The sequence below is a fragment of the Pseudogymnoascus verrucosus genome, assembly GCF_001662655.1.
Source record: "Pseudogymnoascus verrucosus strain UAMH 10579 unplaced genomic scaffold scaffold_6, whole genome shotgun sequence".
NCBI lineage: Eukaryota > Fungi > Ascomycota > Leotiomycetes > Thelebolales > Thelebolaceae > Pseudogymnoascus > Pseudogymnoascus verrucosus.
In genome coordinates, this window is record NW_017263657.1 from 637,151 (window position 1) to 658,820 (window position 21,670).

The 21,670-nt window shown below is 51.2% G+C and overlaps 7 protein-coding genes across 7 annotated transcripts; 5 read left to right on the forward strand and 2 right to left on the reverse strand.

The window, feature by feature from the left end:
• The first annotated feature begins 98 nt into the window (after nt 1–98).
• Nucleotides 99–735, forward strand: VE01_02207 (uncharacterized protein). Its single transcript, XM_018271718.2, has one exon. It carries the CDS (start codon nt 155–157, stop codon nt 689–691), a length of 537 nt encoding a protein of 178 aa, XP_018133640.1. The 5' UTR covers nt 99–154; the 3' UTR covers nt 692–735.
• A 1,323-nt stretch (nt 736–2,058) lies between these two features.
• On the forward strand, nt 2,059–3,816 carry VE01_02208 (uncharacterized protein; the record flags this gene model as incomplete). The annotated part of the gene is made up of 4 exons (XM_018271719.1): nt 2,059–2,709; nt 2,789–3,236; nt 3,303–3,525; nt 3,603–3,816. The coding sequence occupies 4 exons, from the start codon at nt 2,059–2,061 to the stop codon at nt 3,814–3,816; spliced, it is 1,536 nt and encodes a 511-aa protein (XP_018133637.1).
• A 1,967-nt stretch (nt 3,817–5,783) lies between these two features.
• On the forward strand, nt 5,784–9,985 carry VE01_02209 (uncharacterized protein). Its single transcript, XM_018271720.2, has 4 exons — nt 5,784–6,880; nt 6,937–7,088; nt 7,140–8,493; nt 8,555–9,985. The coding sequence occupies exons 1-4, from the start codon at nt 6,398–6,400 to the stop codon at nt 8,960–8,962; spliced, it is 2,397 nt and encodes a 798-aa protein (XP_018133636.1). The 5' UTR covers nt 5,784–6,397; the 3' UTR covers nt 8,963–9,985.
• Nucleotides 9,986–11,815: 1,830 nt separating this feature from the next.
• On the forward strand, nt 11,816–13,232 carry VE01_02210 (uncharacterized protein). The gene is made up of 2 exons (XM_018271721.2): nt 11,816–12,228; nt 12,369–13,232. Exons 1-2 carry the CDS (start codon nt 11,913–11,915, stop codon nt 12,842–12,844), a joined length of 792 nt encoding a protein of 263 aa, XP_018133471.1. The 5' UTR covers nt 11,816–11,912; the 3' UTR covers nt 12,845–13,232.
• On the reverse strand, nt 13,197–14,927 carry CYP6 (Peptidyl-prolyl cis-trans isomerase-like 4). The gene is made up of 3 exons (XM_018271722.2): nt 14,713–14,927; nt 13,933–14,633; nt 13,197–13,881 (listed from the first exon to the last, which is right to left on the reverse strand). Exons 1-3 carry the CDS (start codon nt 14,790–14,792, stop codon nt 13,283–13,285), a joined length of 1,380 nt encoding a protein of 459 aa, XP_018133472.1. The 5' UTR covers nt 14,793–14,927; the 3' UTR covers nt 13,197–13,282.
• Nucleotides 14,928–18,074: 3,147 nt separating this feature from the next.
• On the forward strand, nt 18,075–19,391 carry VE01_02212 (uncharacterized protein; the record flags this gene model as incomplete). Its single annotated transcript, XM_018271723.2, has 3 exons — nt 18,075–18,158; nt 18,209–18,316; nt 18,378–19,391. 3 exons carry the CDS (start codon nt 18,075–18,077, stop codon nt 19,383–19,385), a joined length of 1,200 nt encoding a protein of 399 aa, XP_018133469.1. The 3' UTR covers nt 19,386–19,391.
• A 935-nt stretch (nt 19,392–20,326) lies between these two features.
• Nucleotides 20,327–21,612, reverse strand: VE01_02213 (uncharacterized protein). Its single transcript, XM_018271724.2, has 3 exons — nt 21,473–21,612; nt 21,077–21,324; nt 20,327–20,999 (listed from the first exon to the last, which is right to left on the reverse strand). The coding sequence occupies exons 1-3, from the start codon at nt 21,553–21,555 to the stop codon at nt 20,917–20,919; spliced, it is 414 nt and encodes a 137-aa protein (XP_018133470.1). The 5' UTR covers nt 21,556–21,612; the 3' UTR covers nt 20,327–20,916.
• Nucleotides 21,613–21,670: the final 58 nt, after the last annotated feature.

Here is a 21,670-nt window from a genome sequence, read left to right on the forward strand (position 1 = left end):
CGAGCACATGAAAATGAGGCCTCGGCATTAATAACTATATAATGGAGTCGATAATCCTCCGTATTACTCTCCATCGACCAGCATCACTCTCAAGCATCATCAACTACCACAATCAACAACCCATCACCACCCCAACCACCAACCAACCATCAACATGAAGTTCTCTACCCCCCTCTTCGCCCTGGGCTTCGCCCTCACCGCCACCGCCTCCCCCCTCGAGGTCCGCGACCTCGCCACCTTCAAGACCATCATCGCCAACATCCAGTCTGACGCCGACGCCCTCGACGTGACCATCAAGGCCTTCACCAGCGGTGACGGAGCCGCCGTCTCCGCCGCCGCCGACAAGCTCGTCGCCACCATCAACACCGGCGTGACCACCGCCAACGCACAGCCCGTCCTGAGCGACCTGGATGCGCTTGGACTCACTACCTCGGTCAACACCTGCAACGACCACGTCACTATTGTCGTTGACGACACTATCGCCAAGAAGGCTGCCTTTACCGCTGCCTGCTTGGGCCCGGATATCCTCGCTGACCTCACCTCGCAGTTGGCGGCCGCTAAGGCGCTGGCTACTGCTGTCACTGCGAAGGTGTCGGATCTCCTGAAGCCGACTGCGGCGCAGCTTGCTGGCAAGATCTCGGCGAACATCCAGCGTGGTGTTGATGCTTACACCGGTGTTGCTGGGTGTTAGATAAATAAAAGTGGGATGGGGGAATGGTTTAAATAGGGTAGATATCTATCAACTACATGTTTGCTCTTTGGATGGATGTGTTCGAATTGGTGACTTGTTATGTGCAGTATAACTATTCATATTTAGTCCCCGACAGACGTATCACTGTCACATACGACCATAGACTCAAGAGAATTGGGCATCCCGTCCGCTCTGCCATACACAAGCTTGAGATCGGTGGATTAGTAGTTGGGTGGGTGACCACCAGCGAATACCCACTGTTGTATGTTTTTTTAGTTTTTTTGCCGTTTTATGTCAAAATTTTGGGGTCCCCGCAGATAAAATGATTGGGGGGAGTGGTGCTTGTATTGATTGTGTCTGCATCTTACAAAATAGCCCGTCTCCATGTAAAGGCTGACAGAAAGAGAAGCAAACAGATCTGATGAATATTTAACCAGGTCATGTCGAATGAGGCTAATCTATGCTGGATAGTTAGCTGAAAGAACATACAAATGGACTTCCCCGGCTTATCACCACGTTGCCTGGTACAAGACCAGGCCATAGAGTAAAAGGCCCCGGCATCTCTCAAATTTTCCGTTGTGGAACGTCTGGACATTGCTCTAAGGTGTATTATTAGTAAGAACAATATTTACGGCGTGGCGGGGAATCCAATCTATCAATCTCTACTACAACACCTTCAACCAAGATGGAGGAAAGAAATATATATATACATATATAAGAATATGAGAATATAGTACCAGTATGCCGCTATCAACCCCTCGCGCCTTGGGAGCACAGATTATGTAAAACCACTCATCCAACATCTGTATCTAGAAACGGCCAATGCACCGCCCTTACCACCCTGCTGGGTCCGTGATATACGTTGGTATTTGTTAGGGCTAAACTTTATATCGACGACGACAAATACGATGGTGTTGGTGTAACGTCCGGTTTCGTTATCGTTGGTGATACGATTGGGATGAGTAGGTGGGTGTGGACTGGAGTGGTGAGATTGGTATATTAATGTGAGCGTGCTGCTGGGAAAGGCCAGAAGTCACAACTATAATTATACTCCACAGCGAAATTAAACCAGCAGGCAATCCTTGCATCAGTGACGACGCATTTCATACAGCACAGCAACAGCAGAATAATCTAGATATCGTTGTCGGCTCCCTGTTGGTTATTGCTAAATCCCATCTGCCTTCTGATCAAATAATGGCAACTGAATATAGAATGGACAACAGCGGTCGAAAACCACTTTCAGTTCCTGGCTTTGGCGGGATGTCCATCTACCATGAACTTAGCGTCGACGAACGCTTCTCCGACGCTCTCACAGGATGGGAGCAAAAACCGGCCATAACCGCGCCCGAAATGGCCATGCTGCAACTATGAGCGACCTAACCGACAAGAGTGGCTGGAATGTCGACGTATTCGACAATACCATTGTTGCAAAGTGGCGCGAAGAGACGTTCCAGGCTCAGGAGGCCAGAGTAGCGCAGGGAGAAGAGCTTAAGACGCGAGTAACCAGTGAAAGAGCTTGGGACTGGTGTATTCTGGAACTTCGCGATAAAGCGCTCACGTTTGACGAGGACCGATTTGTTCGACTCTTCGACGCCGGATCTGCGGTGTGCAAGTCAGACGTTCTTGTTTCTGAATCCGCACGCCTTAAGCTGAAGGATGGCATTGCGCCACTGCTTAAACGGGCAATTTCAGATCGGAATCAAGAAACGCTTGTTGATCCTTCTCTATTCCCTTTGCCACACGGAAAGACTTCGGTGTTGACGGAGGGCCAAGTTTGCCTACGTGCTGCCATTGAGTCGTTTGGAACTGGAAAGCGCTCTCCGAGGCAGCTAGATGAGCGCTTGAACACATCTGAGGCCGATTCTAGAATAGACGCAGGTTATGCCGATGTATTTGAAAGCGACGAGACTGATGATCTCCGTCGATTCTTATGGTCGTCCAATTATCAGTTGCTTCCATGTGAGGTTGAATTTTCTGAGTCGGGTACTGGTACCGATGTGCACATCACTTCACTACCAGTCTGTATACTACTTTGTTGAGAAGTTTATTTCGTTGGCAATCAAGCCGTGGAATGAGTGCCGTGTTAAATGAGAGAAGGCTCGCTGGCCAATTCGGATTCGGACTTACAGCCTCACGTGGGAGCCAGAATACCCTAGGGCATTAGTGGATAAACTACAGCAGGATCCTGCAACTGAGATCCATAAAGAAGCGATGAAAGAGGCAGAAGGGTTTTTCAAGCTTCCGAATCGCGGCGGATCAGTTCAACCATCAGCAGACCTTCCAGAGGACTTGGCTAGGTATCCAAATATGTATGTTAGTGCTAAGTGGAAAGATCTATATACACTAAATGTTCCGGAGCCTGGCATATCGTTCTCATATGATGATTGGAAGGACGGTCGAAATGGAGCGGCGATTAAGGAAAAGTGCAGTTGCTACAAACCAAAATCGAGCGCGCCTACTCAACCAGACCTCGATCACGAGTTTTACTCTGTTAGATTAGAGGATACGTTTCGTGACCAGGGCTTACAAGTTATTGTCAAGATCGGTAGCGTTACGCCGTCACATACTAATAGTTACTGGCACATGGATAACACTCTAAATTAGCATATAGTTGCCACAGCTATATACTTCTACGACGTTGAGAACACGACGGCGGCGGAGATGAAGATCTCCTTTCGCCAAAGAGCATATATGGGCCAGGATGATTATCACTATAATCGATCAGACTGGCCTGCCTTTCCAAGTAAATTCGAGGTTCCCAGAGAAGACATCGAATCAATGCTCGGCTTCAAAGAGAAAAGCAACCTGTTCGCCCTAACGACACAGGAGATTGGGTATATATCTGCGGTACAAGGACGCCTCATTACATGGCCTAGCACACTACAATATCGTTTTGAGCAAGCTACACTAGCCGATGGCGCATCCGAGATCTCGAGCTCATCCTCTCCAAGGTTGCCTTCGCCGCCTCCCTCTTTGACTCCGACGGCATCAAAGTCCGCTTCATCGACAGTTCCAGAGTATTGCCGATTCGTGATGTTATCGTTGGTAGATCCACATTATCGCATATGCTCGACGAGGAATGTGCCTCCACAGGAGCATGCGTGGTGGGCAGAGGAAGTCCATAACATACTTGCCTTGTGTCGAATACCCTTGGAGGTGGCGGTGATGATTACGGAAATGACGGGTGGTTGGCCGGTCAGTGTGGATGAGGTGAGGCTTCAGCAGGAGCAACTCTTGAGGGAGCGCAAGTGGGTTATACGATACTTTATATTGCGTGTGCTAATGCCGGATATGTATTTATATATAAACGCGTATATTAGAACAACACTTTTGTAGTGCGTGTGGTAATGCTACATATATGTATATATTTATATGTGAACTCATATATTAGAATATATAACAAATATTAACAAATATTAACATACGATATTTTGTATTGCGTGTGCTAATGTCGCATATTTATTTTATATATAAACTTCTATATATACATTATAATAGGGTATATATGTACTAAGAGCCTTCTTAATTATAATATACAACTAACTATTCTAACGTATACTTAAGACTATATAACAAGTACAGACCATAAAAAAAAGTGAAGTATTTTTAACCTAGGACCTTATTTAAAAGCCTATTCTACTCGTGACTCTCGGCTTCCCCTATTTCCCCATCACAAATCCCTCGGAATAAAGAAAAGGGGGAAAATACTATCAATCACTTTCCTCTAGCATCATCCCATCTCGCGACCGAGTCAAGCGTACTCACCGTACCTACCTGCGCCATAGCCGTCCGATCCCGCCTCTGGAAGGGGATAGGATACAGGGATGTCTCACCTAGACACCTCCCTGCCTCCCTATTTTCCCCTCCATAACTCACCGTGCAAGAACACAGCTGCTATAGCAAAACCCCCCCTCTACCTAGAACCAGCACGTCCATCAATTCTTGCAAATCCCGATTCTCAACACCCAACCCCCCCCATCCCGCTGTCGGACACGTCGTGATAATCCGGCACTCACTCACCCCAATGCGACGTCGCTGTCCTCCCCCCCCCTAGCCACTAGCATCCGCTCGGTACCATTCTGTACCGAGGAAGTCTCCCCCGATCCAGCTAAGCGCGCCTCCGATCGCCCTCTCGCTCGCCCTGTAACACCGACACACACCTAGGAGACAGCCACACAGAGGCTCCAGAGGCGTAACTCCCCTAACCTCCGTGTGTCGGTCGTCTGGTGTATAATCTCCACGCACCGCGCAATAACACATTTCCCGCCCCTCTTGGTGGGAATTATCCCCCCGCCCCCCCCGCGTCGGTGATGAGGGTTTTTTTGGTCGTAAATGATATGATATGGGATGGATTTATGGTTGTAGATAGTCGTGTAATATCTTGGATATATTTGTTGTTGATGGGGGAATTGGTGAGTATTGTTGATATCTCTATACAAAATATTAATATGTAGTATGTTATTACTTGCTAATTCTGCTAGTTATGCTAGTTATTGTAGCCCTACAGACGTCGGCACGTCGGGACAAGGCCCTCAAGGGTCCTCCGTAGTCCGTCCCATAGAATTTAGAGGATAGAGGAGTGTACCTGCTACTGTGTGGTGGTTCAGTAGTACGGTGGTCTGGTCCGGGGATAGGTACGGGAGGGTACAACTAGGATACAACGGGTATATAGCAGCCTCACATCTAGCACATCTAGCACATCTAGCACTGTATAAGCACCCTATAGCACCCTATAGTCACTCCACAGTACTACACACTTGCCATCTATAGCACTCTGTAGCACACTCTAATACTCCAAAGACTGCACTTTGGGGTTCTGCAGTCTGACGTACAGTACAACAACAACTACTGCTAGATTGCTCTGTGTTGTACTACTATGCTATATCGACTACTCTAGTCTACTCTATCTTCTATACTATACACGATTGTAGCGCACAACAACACAGCTAGAGTTATCTTTTAGAGATCTCTATAATCTACTACTCTACTACTAGATATATCTACTCTACTGCTATCATATAAACATTTTCTAGACACCCCATACACAAATCCGTAAATTACAGCCACCACATATAATCTGCGCTTATGGTCTCTCCCCCTCTCCCTACCAGCTCGCTTCTTTCCAGTCACGCCGCCATTTCTTGGGAATCGACGTGGGAGCCACTGAGCCACTGTACTGACTGCTGCACATCTCCATGGTGGAGCACTCTAAACTCAACTACTCTCTACCCTCAATCAGATATACTCTTCCTTCACCAACTCTCTCCATTCTAACCCTCACTCTCTTCCAACCAACCACCGACACATCTTGACTGATTCCAACTATCGCTGTCGCCTCCCTCTCCGCCCTCCCCTCCCACCTCTCTCCGCCCTTCCGCCCACTGCTCGGTCAGCAAAATTAAAGATACAACCACCCCCCGAATACATACAACCCACCCCTTTCGCCACGATCACTCCTCGACTTCCTGTTGGACACGAAGGGACGAGGAGACACCCGGATTTTCCCCCTGTACGCGGCCACACATCACACATAATCCCCGAACAGACAGAGAATCTTTGCGACGACCGACACATCCACCATCCCGACGCTCATCGCGTCGCTGAAACAAAATCCATCGTGGCCCCCCGTAAAAGTCATCGCGACGACTTCGACACCTCCCCCATTTCATCAGACGTTGTCTTCGGTCGCGAACTTCGTCACCCGCGATGAATAACAACGTGAACATGGCCGCCCTGAACGCCATGGGCGCTGGCGCCGTCGGTGGCGCCGTGCCCATGATGAACAACGGCGTCCCTGGAAACCAGCGCGCCTTGCCCGTGGACGACTCCCAGCAGAGGGCTCGCCTGAACACATATATCTACGAATACTTCATCTGCAACGAGATGTACGATTGCGCCAGGGCTCTCATCAATAGCGAGCAGCCCGTCAACCTCCTCAAGGGGAGCCCCAACCAGCAGCGCGATGCGAACGGGAACCCCGTCGATGGCGCTGGGTCCGACGATATGGAGGACACCAAGGAGGGCATCGATATGAAGAGGCCGGATGACTTACCCGCCCCCAACCTACCTAGGGAATCTTCCGAGAGTTGCTTCCTCTTCGAGTGGTGGAGCTTGTTTTGGGATATGTTCAACGCGCAGAGGGGCAAATCCGAATCGCAAAACGCGCAGCGCTATGCAAACTACACACAAGTAAGTCGTGTCGCAACGTAATATTTTGAATGCTCGGTGGCTAATATTCGCGATAGGCTCAATCGAGGTTCAAGCAGGAGCAACAACAACAGATGCTCCGCGCGATGAGCCAGGGCGGGATGATGGGCATGCGTGGCCAGCCAAATGGCATGGGGATGGCCCCGAACGACCTTGCCCGCAAAGCTATGCAGAATAACAATCGTAATATGTATGTTGTGTCCGAAGAATTGGGGTAGAATGGCGCTAATCAGAATCACAGAACTCCCCAGCAACAAATGCAGTTAATCGCACAACAACAAGCGAAACAGAACCAGCAACTACAACAGCAGCAGATGCAACGAGACGGCTCCGATATGGACGGCAACCGCCAGCAGAGGCCACAATCACCCGGGTCCGCTGAGGGCGCGCCGTCGCCATCGAAACGCCCCCGCCTCGAAAACGCGCCGTTCAACGCAGCCCAAGGAATGATGCCGAATGGAAGGGGACAGGGTATTCCGGGCCAGCAGGGTGCCGGTCCCGGTGGCAACGTCGCACCAAACGCGCAGATGCTCCTTGCCAATGGTATCAACCCTGGCAACTTGACCGCGCAACAATTCCAGAACTTCCCTGGCCAGGCGCAAGGCCCCAAGGCCTTGCAGCAGTACAACAACAACCTCGCCCAGCACCAGCAAAGCCAGATGCCTAACAAGGGAATGCCCAATCCAAATGGACCGCAAGGCCAGGGCTCTCCCATGATGCCGAACCAAGACGGCAATATTGCGGGCTACTACAACGCTGAGACGAGCGGCATGCGACCGGGGGCTAACGTAGGGCCTAATAATGGCAGCCACGCCCTGCAAGATTACCAGATGCAGTTGATGCTATTGGAGCAGCAGAATAAGAAGCGATTGTTAATGGCCCGACAAGAACAGGATGGATTGACGAATAACCGTGATGGGTCTGGTGGACCTGGACAAGGGGGACCGGGTGGACCTGGTGGACCTAATGGACAAGCTTTCCAGGGAACGTCGCCGCAGGGAGCTCGATCTGTTAACTCGCCAAATCCGAATGATATGAAGCGGGGGACACCGCAGATGAACACGACGGGCGTGCCTTCGCCAGTGCCTGAAGGCCAGTCTCGCGGATCTCCTGGCTCAATGGGTTTCATGCCCGGCAACATCGACCCGAACATGACACCTCACTTCTATGGAAAGGTTAATGGAATGGAGGGAGGTATGATTGGTGGTGTGCCGAACGTGATGCGTCCCCCGAGTTCGCATCCTACTGCGTTCAATGCCAATGGCCAGCCCAACCAGCAGATGATCAACATGCAACGGCAGCAGCAGCAACAGCAGCAGCAGCAGCAGGGCAATGTCAACCAACAAGTCCAGGGATGGCCTGCTGGGCCTAATGGTACCCCTATGATGCAACAAGCATCGCAACCAGGGGCGCCGACACCTCAGCCAGTTGGGACACCTCAGCAACGCGCCATGCCACCGCCATCTGCACCTGCTGTTGCTCAGGCAGCGAACGGCCGCACAACAACCTCTTCCCCACAACAGCCCGCGGCACCCCCCACTCCATCCCAAACTACCAAGGCGAACCCCAAGGCAAAGAAGGATACCAAGCCCAAGGTAATTTACTCCCGCTTTCCAACATTTATCATAGTATACTGATGCTAACACTTTTTCTCAGCGAAACACAAAGAAGGCAGCTCCCGCAGGGGTAACACCCGCCGCCGAGGGTGCCACGGAAGCGGCGACGCCTACACCCGCGACGCCGATCACGCCCATGCACGCCCAGAGCTTCAACAAGAACGGGCAGAACAACGGACAAGCGAACGGCCAGCCTGCAGCGCCGGCCGTCTCGCAACCCCCCGTCATCACGCAGCCACAACCAGAGCCCGTGCAGAACGGCGTGTTCTCGATGGACGACAGCAATTTCATGTCGGGCATGTCGATGGATTTCGCAAACCCGACTGCGGGTGGTGGCGATGTGCTGCAGGACTTTGACTTCGACTCGTTCCTTAATAACAATGACGATAACCCGGATAACTTCTCCTTCGACGCCACGTTCCTCGATCAAGAAGTTATTGCAGAGTAAACCCCCCCTCTGGCTCCGTCTCTCGTTGCTTTTATATCGAAAAAAGGGGGAGGGTTGCTACACACAACTCATGCGCCCCCAACTCACCTCACCTCACACACTTAAAGGCGTTTATCATCACTCACTCACATCACATCACATTACGCAAACTACCGACCAATATGGAGATACCTGCGAATAAATGGCGTTTTCTCGTTCGTTCGTTGTAGTCAAAGTCACCAAACCGGTTATACCACTCCTCTGTGCATTATTCACATCAATCAAACATCTATCATCATTGTTTTCAACTTGTTCACTATTCTCCCCTTTTCCCAATTATTTCCTCAATTATCTTGGGTCCGGGAAGGGAGGCGCGCTGGGTCTTTTGCTTTTGCTTTTTCTTTTCTTTGGTTGGGGGGTTATGGGGAATTTCGCGCGGTTCTTATTTTAGAGAAAGAAAAAGCTGATAGTTCTTTTTTTGATCATCGTCATCGTCGTCGTCGTTGTTGGTTGGGTCTTGGTCGTTCACTCACCCCACCTCCCCTCTTTTTTTTTTTTGGCTACATACTGCCGCCGTTTGTCAAAAAGGGGGTTCGGAAAGTTCTTTCCGATGTGGTTGGTTGGGGTCCCCCCCCTGGTCCCCTACTCTCGCTACGCGCTGTGGTGGACGGGGAAAAGAATGCGCGGCTACGGTGGTGGTACGCAGACGCCCGAACCGAAAAAAAAAATCGCGCAAGGAAAACAGCGGATGGGGGGAGCGAGCGTGCTTGGGCTTGTTCGTGTTCTTGTTACGAGGTGTCTCGGGAGGGAGTGGGTAAGGAGACGAACAGGCAAGGGGGTGGGGATCGTGCACAACCACTCTATATGCGTGTCTCACAGCGCAACGGAACGCACCACAACACTCTTGTCGCAGCGCACGAGCCTCGTCGACAGGCTGAATCCAGTAGGGGAGGGTCGAAGTGGGGGGAAAAGAAGAGAGAGTGTTGAGAGTTGAGAGAGAAGGGGATGGGAGATGGGAGGGAGATGGTGGGGTGGGGTAGGGAGTACGGGAAGGGTAGTCAGGCAGGAAGATCCTTTAACGGTTTCAGGATCTGCTATTTATTAACGGAAAGTTGGCGTCTCGGGCAGGAATTTGTTTTTGTTGTTCTTGTTTTTCCCTCTCTTTGGTTTTGTGGATATGTTTATTTTGTTTACCTCCCCCTCTGTCTCTCTGGCGGGGAAGGGGAAGTGGAAGGGGGAGGTGGGCTTGCGTGTAACTCTTTGTTGTTATTGTTTTTTTTTGGGCGCTTGTGCCACCGCGGCGAAGGGGGGGGACGTACGTAGCTATGTCTGTCTGGCCTGGGTAGGCTGGGATTCAAATGGATGGTGGGGTTGGGGGAGCGGGAGAATGAAAGATGAATTATGGTCACCGACTTTTTTGCCCTGTCTTATGTCTCTATCTTGTCTGCCTGCCTGTCTGTGACTGCATCCATGCCTGGTGCTGCTGCTGCTGCTGACGGTGATTGTTAATGACCATGATGACGACGATACTGCTAATCTCCCAGATCTGATCGCGCTGTGTGTTTGTTGTAGGCTCTACCTACATGCTGCTGCTGTGCTGCGGTGGTGCGGTGGTGCGGGGGGGTGTGGTGTAGCATGTGACTAGATCTGATGCTGTGCCCTGTGCTGTGTCGTGTTGTGTAGTGGTGTCGTGATCCCCTTGGCTTGGTGTGTGGTGATCTGATCGGGAGGATCGGGTGGTATGGAAATGGCGCATCCTACCCCCTCCTCCCGCCCAGCAGCCGTACCGTCCCCCCTTACAGGAGGGCGTCACGGACACGAAGGCGTTGAGGGCATTGAAGGCGTTGCGGACTCGGATGGCTTTACTGGCTGGACTGGCTTGGCTTGACTGACCGGCTTGCATTAACTAAGCAAGCTGGCTGACCGGTTCCACTGACAAACCGACCGACTTCACGCCCGCCTTGCCGACGTTACACCCCTTTTTCTCACCGGTCTCGCGTATTTGTCACCCCTGATCCCTCACCCTCTCCCTCTCCTAGGGGCCCGTTTTCCGGCAGCTGGCAAAAGCTGGCAGCTGACGGGGTCGGTGAGGATGCGGCCGAGGGGGGACTTGGGTATCGATCGGTTGGGATGTGGCTGTGGATCTCCTATAGAAATGGGAGAAGTGGAGATGGTTTGACGTGATGGGGTGGATGAGGTGGATTACCTTGATGTGGAAGACGGGGGCTGGGATACGCTGCGCCGGGGGGTATGTGGATGGGGATGCAAGGCGGGCGAGGATAGGGGTGTGGGTGACGTGCAGGATGCAGGGAAGGGGGGCGGCACGGGAAGGAGGAGCGTCGGAGGGGGTTAGGGGTGGGTGAGGGGAGGGAGTAGGGGTTGAGGCGGCAGGGTGGTGTGGTTGCACGGCGCGTTGGCGGTGTGACGGGGATGGGCGGGCTTCGAGAAGGGGGGCTGGCGGGAGAAGGGAGGGGAGGGGGGTTAGAAGTGTTAGAAGTGTTAGAAGTGGGGTAGCTGAGGGGGGAAGGAGGTTTCGTCTGATGAGGAGGTGGGTGATGGTGAATGGTAGTAATGGGGGGGTAGGGATTTGGATTTATTTTTTGGGGGTGGAAATGGAGGAGTGATATTTGGAAAATGTGAGGCTGAGATGATGGGAGGGATTTATGTATGATGATGTATTGTAGCACTAGAAATCACGATTTGGGAATATCAAATTTGTGTTTATACAATATATTGATTTCAATGTGTAGAAATGATTAAAAATCCATCCCCTTGACAAAATAACTCGTCTCTTTCAGCCTCGCAGCCTTACCTCGTCATCGCATCCGTCGCCTTCGCGGCTCCTCAGCCTCGCCCCTCCCTCTCCACTTCCCACCAGCCTCCACCAAAACACCTCTCATCCACAACCCCATCATCCGCCCTTCCAGAAACCCCTCACCACCTGCACTCACCCACTTTACCCACCTACCCCATGTCCACCCCTCTCCCCGGCGGCTTCCTGCCTACCCCCCTCTCCCCCACCCCTTCCATCTCCTCCCCCCACACCTACACCAACCTCCCGCACCCGCGGCCGCGCCCCCTCCGCCCGGGCAGCGGCAGAGAAGAGACGACGCGGCGGTGGGTCGAGAATGCGCTGTTGAAGGTTTCGAGACGGTATGTGAAGAAGTTCCAGCCGGTGGAGATGAGGGGGCCGGGGGAGGGAGAGGAGGGGAAGGGGTATGAGAGGATGGGGGATGTGTGTAGGGATTTGGGGGAGGTTGTGGATGTACTTTGGAGGAGTGGGACGCGTGAGTTTGTTCCTTTATTTTCTTTTCTTTTTCTTGGGCGGGTTGCTTTGGTGGATGCGCTGGGCCCTGGACTCGGGAGGGGGGCGAGCGGGCGGCTCCTTGCGTTTGAAACGGATGTTAATACTGACGTGGTGGGGTAGCGAGTCTGCAGATTCCGTATTTGTTTAATATCGCACTGGCGGTATCGACGTATCTACCAGCGTTTCCAGCTGCGCCGGGGGCGACATTCGGGTTGTTGAGGAAGATGGACCATGCGCTTGCGAGTTTGTTGGTTGGAAAGGATGTGGCGAGTGGGGAGGCGCTGCCGGGCTTAGAGGAGGAGGGGAGTGGGATGAGCAGGACGGATATGGTGAGGTGTAAGAGTATTGTTGAGCAGACGCGTGTTGTTGTCGTGGAGGTTATGGGGAGGGAAGGGGAGGTGGAGGATGAGGGGAGTATGGCTACAGAGACGGAGGATGAGGGGACGGATGGGGGGGGTGCGCAGATGGACTGGGACGAGGACGAATCCGATCTGCATAACATGGATGTCGCAAAGGTTTACGAGAACACGATTGTCAGGCTCGATGAGGCGTTGAATCGCGGGACGGCGTATGATGTTGGCGCATCGTCGGGTTGAATAATTCCTTTCCCCGAGTTACACTCTGACGACTGATGCCGAATGATCGACCGTGCATACGACAGTAAGGGATGCTGCCACGTGTGGCGGGGGTCGAGAAACTTCGGACGGGATCTGGCAGAGAGTCATTTACAAGGCTACCCCCCTAGCTGTTGTTTGCTTGCTCACACCTTGCCTGTACGCCCGGGGGGAGGAGATCGCCGGAAGTGAAGACTTGCAGAATACGCATAGCTGCATGAATGTCTTGCGGAAGCTAGAGGACAATGGATTACGTGCTTGGCGCCGTGGGTACGAGGGTATCTTATCGGATCTGTATCTAATAATTGACGTATTTGTTGTCGTGCTTGGGGGTGGCTTCATATTTTGATTATTTCATAGGTTCTACGTGCGCGTCACGGAATAATGCCGCAACGCAGTGCAACCGTTTACAACGCCGCTTCAGCGCCTCCTATATCCGTCATCCCTTCTACTACCACCGCCTCGACTCTCGTAGCCACGGTCACGGTATCTATCCCTATCCCTGTCGTCGCGTCTCCTTCCATCGTCTCGTGAATCGTAGTGACGCGTCTCTTTCCTGCGCGGGCTCGGACTCCTGCTTCGTGATTTTTCACGCCTTTCTGGGCTGCGACTAGGCTTGCCGCCCATTTCACGTTCCCTCTCACCCCTCCTCCGCAGTTCATCCTCGTCATATACCATCCCGTACCTATCCCTCCTCACTCCATAGTCGTCTGCCTTATACTGCCTCTTTTTCTCCAGCCCACTCACGCCACCAAATCCGCCACCGCCTTGCCGCCTCTTAGAATTCGTTGCTGTGCGCCACGAGTCAGAGAGCTTCGACACTGACTGCGAAAAGTCGACGTGGATTCGGTGGTCGTCAATAAGCACCCCTTGCATCTTGAAGTAAGCTTGCTCGCAAGAAGCCTGGTCTGCATATTCAATAAAGGCGTATTGAAGACTGTCGCCAGTTCGCTTGTCACGAATGACTTCGCAGGAGAGGATAGTGCCAAAGCGGGAGAAGATCAACTCAAGGTCCTCGTCTAAGGCGGCAGTTAGCATTGTTGGGCTTGAGGCTGATAGCAGTGTCTTACCTGTAGTTACTGGGTTAAGCTTGCATACAAATAGGACGTTCTCGGGAGGCTTGACTTCAGCGAATGGGAGATCGCCCACCATCTCCAGTGTGAGCGCTTGGGCCCGAGCCTCGCGCTCTCGCCGTTGCCGTTCCACGGCTTCTGGGTCCGTTGTCTCTTCGAGGTTTTCATCTTCGCCAATACGGACCGTTGCGAGCTGCTCCTTGCTTGGGGGAGGCGATCCAGGGGGTTCGGTCAATCCGGGTGGGTCGTCGTAAGGGTCATCAAGGACGACAGTATGTTTTATGCGGATATCCACCATAGGCCTCCCCTTCTCGTCGCATATTGCCTCGTTTATCTTCTCCAGTGCGTCAAATCCCTCAACAACCTTCCCGAATATCGCCGCTTTGCCATCCAGGTAATCCAACTCATCGCCAAGTGTAATTATAAACTGACTCCCTGCGATTCGCTTGTCGGGGTCTCGTGGTGACTGTACAGTTGCCATGCTCACTGTGCCTCGCTCTGCATGCTTCAGCTTCGGGTTTAATTCCGCTTCGAACGTCCTCTTCGCTGGGCCATCCAGGATTCCCCATATCGAGCTTCCGCCATCGCTGTGTTTCGAGTCTGGTCCGAGTGGGTCGCCGCTCTGAAACGAGAAGTTCTTCTGCACGCCATAAACGGGCGAGAAGTTGTAGTACTTGACTTTGCAGAGCTTAAGGAAGCTATATCGAGCGGGAGTGTTAGGATCTATGTATTCAGCTACTTGGGCGGTGCGGGGGGGGGATATGGGGTTGCACTCACTTCTCGCAGAGCTTTGGCGCGTAATCGACAAGAAGGTCGATGACGATGTCGCCAGCAGAGGTCTCCAAGAGAACACTCATGATTCCTATTGGATCGTAAAATATTAAGCAGCGTTTGATTGTGAATTGTGCTTTGCTACAATCCGCCGTCTCTATTGCACAAACTCATGTCCAAAAACACGTATATTCGTCACTAACCAAGTAGCTCCCCTCATAAATCGCGAGGGTCGAGCCTTGCGATCGATCGATCGGTGGGGATAGGCGCCCAGACGCGGCTATTTACTGGAGCTCCACTCACGCGCCATCCCTAACAACCCAAGGAAGGTTTGCTTCCTTGCTTCGTCATGCACATCATTTTATTTCTACGCAAGGGATCCCTAATCATAAATTTAGACATCAATCTCTAATCCCTCAGATTACTCGTAGCAAAGCGGCGACCATCATTATATTTCCAGCCCCCTACAAATATACCTATCATTATTCCTACTTGTGCAACAACCTGGTCCTTGGCTGTCCGACTGAGAGGTCTCTACTGGCTGCAGGATTGAAGATTGCTCTTTGTCTCACAAGTTGGCGGTGAATGCCTGCGCACCCTGACCTTGTAACAAACAACCTATTCATATACCAACCAATCACAAAACAGAAATTTAGCAGCAAACTAACATATGTCTCTAGACGCTCTCATGGTCTTGACGCCTCTTGACGCCTCTTTGCAACCCCTTGGAGCACTCCCATATCATCTGCAGCACACATGTACGACTGTACGATACTTACAATACTGTACAAGTACATCTCTTATTTGTATATCCGCCTCAGAGATTTGACTGTTTTTACCTTTCCATTTATGTCCTTATGCAGCCTTCAAGCATCCAAGGGGTGTCGGTGAAGGGTCCCGCAAGCACACTCCGATAGATGTCTGTTGTCGCCCTGGCATAGACTAAACTTGGTCTCGGCCGCATGCATTCTGGAATACCACCACTGCTGTCGCCTTTGGCAGAACCCCACTACCACTGGAGCTTTCATACGGTAAACGAAGCTGACCTCTTATCTTCCGTGGAAAACCCCCGCATATGTAGGGTCAGGGTCCATGTGAAAGGAGGGGGGCGGATCTTTTTTCGGAGACCGCCTCATATTCCCTACCTGGTGGCTGTTTAGCAATCCTCCGAGCCCGCGTCCGCTTATTCCTTGGAGACCACATCTCGCTCCTTGCTACAACGGGCAAATGCCTTGCTCAGAAGTACCAAACACAAATTAACAGGGGTACTACTGCTTACCACGTGCTGGGGATGGAAACGTTTGGAAGCTAAGGATGGTGGGATTTGAGTAAATGCAGTTCTGAATATGGAATGAAGCAGCTCAGATATTCTCCAATGGCTCAGAATCACGAGCCTCGTGCTTTATGTTACCACACGGGTCATACGAGAGTTTGAAAGTAGTCCTTTCTGTTGCAGGTCAAGGTCGTCCGTATAGATCTCGAAAATATCGGAGAGCGAGGCCAACCCTGCATCTACCTACGATCACGGAATGCAAGTCATAGGCCACAGAACATGTCTTGCTTGTCCCTCCCTATCCGCTAGAGACAGCCAGGGAACATGGGAAAGGCGATGTTTGAGCTTGCCCTCGTCTGTCTTCCACAAATTGATTCATTATTAGATTTTGGCCACGACTGTCTCCTGCCAATCGATTCATTATTAGATCCTTGTTATACTGGGAATGGGAATACTGGGTTTCGAAAGGACATTATTTCTGGGTCGAATTTCATGACAAATTTCTCACGTCGTGGACCAAAGTTTGCCGACCCAATGGCATTCAACCGCATGAAGTCACCGTGTTACCCTGCGTACATGAGGCCGGATTATTCTTTCATTTTATATCATTGACATGCAAGTGCTTCTGCTGACTCATCGCCTTCCTGCAACATGTACATCCAATGCATTCATTTCCACCGTCCAAGCAAATCCCAGCCATGTCCGCGCATTCGCTCATCTGACCCGGTTCTAAAGTCGGATGCAAGAAGTGGAAGCTTCACAGCTTTTCCGTACAACGAATATATCATAAATGAGGGGCACATAGGGGCCTCTTACAGAGTGGAACGAGACCCCTTTGGGGCTGGCCTTGCATTAAGCAAACACAAGCTCTGGCACTTGCTGAACGGGAGTAACCGTCGAGTCTAGTAACTTTGAGAAGCTCAAAATCAATATAGCTCGTTCCAAAATTACTTGCGCTGAGAAAGTAAATTACTGGGAAATTTTCCTTGTGTCATTCTATAAATGCAGTGCTTTGGCTATTAATATCACTTACAGAGCCCGTTTGGCCCGTTGAATCGTTTCCATGATGCAGTATTCTCCCTTCGCCTGCGCATCATAAATTATTCCAAAAAAAGATATTTCTAGAGAGCTTGGCCAAGATGTACCTCTGCTGAATAGGTTACTAATATGGAATGCAATGGGGAGAGCCGGAAAGCTACAGCCTACCTTAACTTATGTTATATTCATGGGCGCAACTGAGGTGACCTGGACTCATGGCGTCCTCCAAGTCGCTGTGCTTGGCAAATCTATTCGTTTGATAGTGAACAGTCTCATGAACCCGAGACAGCTTATTACACCTGACTTATTATACGTTGCTTTGAGTGAAGAGTCAATAGCAATCTTCCCCGCGGCCCAAACAGACTCTGTCTGTGTATTCTCAGTGGCTGGTTAAATCCGTTTGTTAAACGCTGTCGATTCATATCTGTGTGAATATTTGATACGAAGCTCTCCTGAGAGACAGACGAACAGAGAAATATGCAGGCGCCCATAGCTCAGGCGCCACAAAATACCACTTAGGTACAGTCGTCTCTACGGGGAGTTATGGAGGCACATACCGTGGTGGTACGAGGCTACAGGGTTGCAAAACGACCCTGTGCTGATCTATCGCATTTACTGCCCCCGCATACTATTCGCGAGATGGTGCAAACACTCCACGCGGGGGATATAACAATACATGGATGGCCTCCGCAACCCCACGATTTCTCTAACTTATCTCCCATTATATGTATGACATGAGATTGAGCATACCATGACCTACGCCTCCCTGCTGCAGATACTGAACTTGGTTGATTCTCACTTCTATTTACAGGAGTCAAACTATCATAGCGGTGGATAAATTGGAGTGAGTTCCCAAGGTTTTCATATTCTAAGAAATCATAAGGCATATATACTGACGGGGAAAAAATCGTAGAACATGACAAAACTTTGGAGTGAGGATATTGAACATCCATGCATTACCCGCTACAGCCGCAATGGCATACCATATCAAGTGAGCCATGAGAGATATAACCAATCCAATGGTGAAAGAATGAGAAACGGGATTCGAGGCTATCCGATGTCGACCCACGAGACTCACCCGAATGATCAAGATCAAGAGGAGGGCCAGAAACCACAGCAGCGCCGGAGGATACCTGTCGCTGTACGTATATCTGTTCCCCCCAAAGACTCATATCCTAATTTGGTTATTAGTGCGGGCGCTGTCGAAAACGCAAGATCAAATGCAGTGGTCCCCAAGGAGACGATGGCTGCCATAACTGTAAATTAGCTGGCACCAACGACCACTGCCAGTTCAATAGAGTAAGTTCGGGACTTGTTTTCTATTATCACTCGTGGCATCAGATAGTTAACTCCTGGTTAGGTTCAGTCAGAGGAGTTGCCATTCGTCAAGGACAGCTTCAATTACGACTCTTCCGCTGCCCTGCGCACTCTTCATCGGAGCAGAGGCCTCCCATGCTACACAGCACCATACGGGACCCCTTCAATAGGGAACACTCTTGGCAGCCAGCAGTCATATAGACAGCTGCCCCTCAATGATTATCAGTATCCAACCAAGGCCGCCTATTACACGCCTCCATACGGGATCGATTACGCCGATGATGGTGTCGATTACAACATCATGCCCCATACGTTCCAGCAGTTAAACCAGGACCAAATCGGACTTCAATATGCGACAAACCCGCCAGCCAGGCCGTGGACACCGGCTCCCGGATTGAAAGCAGCTGGAAACGCTGCGTGCTACGATCCGGACCCATCTTGTGCCTATACTTCGGCGCCTCCTCTGCTGTACAACCACGCTGCGAGTTATGCATCCCGCTCTAGCATCAGCACGGAATCAAGCAACTTCTCCTTCCACAGTATGGCGAGCTCACTTCCAGCGGCATCTGCTCTGACAAGCAATGAACGAGTGCTTCCCATGCCTGCACGCCCTTTGGCCCGTACATCCGATGGGGTTGTATACTATAGCGGCTTGGCCCCAAATTCCGGTTCTGGGATCAAGACGGACAGCGAAGCTCCTCTATCAGTATCTTCGGACGGCACGTCTCATTCATACTCTTCCACCGACAACACTGGCGAGCAAGATTTATATGTCAGCACCTCCAATGGCTGGACACACACTCCAGCCCATCAGCCATCATTGCGCGCCCAAACCTCACAAGCCGAACTTTTCAGTTACGGCGCCAGCAGCGACAACTTGCCCGTCCGCAAGCTGCAAATGGACACAGGAGGAACGCTATGTGATGGAAACGTATACGTGCCGTTCACAAGCTCAAGCTCAGGCCGTGCGGGTCAGGCACTGAGCGACGACCAGGACCGTCTCCACGAGACCTCCCTCCACCGAGAAGCCATCAGCAATGTGGTTGCATGAGAAGCCTGTCATTGTGGCGCTGCAATTTCCGGCAAGGCTTCTTCTTGTCTTCTAATAGCGCGCGCTTTCAATTCATCGTCCTGTTCCTTAGCAGTTTCCCGAAATATTTTATTGGGTTGTCATTTATCAGTTGTAAAGTGTGCATGCGTTTGTTTGCTTCCCGAAACACAGCGGAACAAGCAAACAGGTTTGGTTTTTTTTTGACTTCTTTTCACGGATAGACAAAAAAATCACTGGGCTAATTCATCACACACCCACAATAGGCCCTTTGGACATTGCTTGGGGTTGCGGGGGCGGGATTGGGGGAGTTTGTTCTTTTTTATTGTCTCGGTTTTTGGCGTTTTTTGTCACCTTTAGGCCGTGTTTGCGTCAGCCTCCATCGACCGAAACAGCACCGATGGCGCAAATCGACCACACGTCATTATACGACGGGCAGGCCCCTGATGTGCTGCAACGTTAATGGGGCAGTAGACCCCATGTTTAATTGAGACGGTGGTGTATCGCGTGGACTTTCTTCTTTTGGGAAACTGGGAAACGGGAACGGGATGGAGATGGAGTCGGGATAATGAGTACTAGGCCCGGGGGCCATAGTTGTCGGACTCGGTAGTCTTTGGACTGGCTTTGTAAATGACTATTAGCTTTATGCGCATACATATAACAAGAGCGAGGGAGAGTACAGATATGATCTTGTGAGTGACCTTGTTCACCATCAAGCAGCTTTTGGTTGGAAATGTAGATGATATAGATCACCGTTCACCCACCACTTCTTGCGTTGGACATGCTGGTCAACAATAAAGCCCTCCCAAAACCTGGCTTGCTCATCGTGCAAATGAGCCCGTCTGCAAGTAGGAGTAGCTTTCCGGGCAGGTCTCGAGGAACATTGAGGATCAGTCGCTGGGCTGGGCGGACTGCCTGGCCTTGGCTGAACAAGGCTGCGTAGTGTAGAAATATAGAATATGCGACATCGAGAGGAGATAGAAGAAAATACACCCTTGCCTACCAGAGTGACTGCTCGTGAGGAGAGCAAGACAAATGTGCAACAGTTTTGTGGTGAGATATGGAGGATCCTTAATGTGGAGTTCGTTATCCTGTGCCGCGGCTGAAAGGGTGTCTGGATGGGCAAAACATAGTACAGTCGGGTTTCCGGGTTTGTTTGTTTGGCAATTACCCTGACGCTTGGTGTGGAAGGCATGACCTTGATGGCAGTCAAACGTATATTCGCGAAATTGTCCATTTGTAAAATATTTTCTGTCAATAGAATACACTTTTCCATCAGCAAAAGACATGAAGGGAAAATTACTGTCACACAAACACGCAGAGCCAGCGAATGGATTGTAAACCTCAATTGAAATGGTATTGGGCCAGCGGAGCGATCGAATTCATGCCATCATGTCCCGATTCGTTTCCTTAATTTCTGCTACCACAATATAAGGAGACCGATGCAATGCGAATACACGATGCCTGTCTTCCCGAACAACCCAACACCCACCGCAACCAAACCACCGTATGCTCCATACACAAGGCGAATAGCTTAGTCGTCGTTCTTCTTCTTCTTGGGTCCCTTGACCTTGGCCGTTCCGCGGAGGGTCTTGAGCCTGTTCTTGCGTTGATGGCCTGTTCTAATGTTAGCACTCTGATTCCTCCATGATATGGTGTCTCGCGGATCCGAGGGATTGTTTCGGTGGACGTACGTTGCGCTCTGGATGGCTTCTCGATCTTCTCTGCGACACCGACACGGACAAGTCTGAAGTGAGGCTCGAACTTCTTGAGGGCCTCTGGGGAATCGTAAACGAGGGCGAAGCCGGTGGTCTTGCCGCCACCGAACTGGGTCTGGAGACCGAAGACGTTGATCTGGTCCTTGGTGCACTTGTACAGCTCAGCGAGCTTGCCACGGAGGTCGTCCTTGGACACGTTGGCGCGGTTTGGGTGCAGGACGTCACTGTCAGGATTGTGTTAGCCCTTGCGCTTCCCAATTCCAATATATATATATCCTGATCCATTTCCGCAGAGCAGTTGCTCAATATCTCTTCCCCGTTCTGCGGAGCGTGTTTTTTGCGATCGTGGGCTGGCGTGGTGGATGAACTTACATGACCATCTGCTTGCGGCCCAAAAGAGGGTTGCGGATGAACTTGCGCGTTCTCAGCGTAACGGGTTGCTCGCGGTCGGCCATGTTGACGATATGTGCTGTCTGCGAAGTCGAGACAGATGTCGAATTGGTCGTGAGGTCGCTGGCGGGAGAGGGAGAAGTTCGGAGGGCTAACGTAACTTAGGGTATCAACAAATTT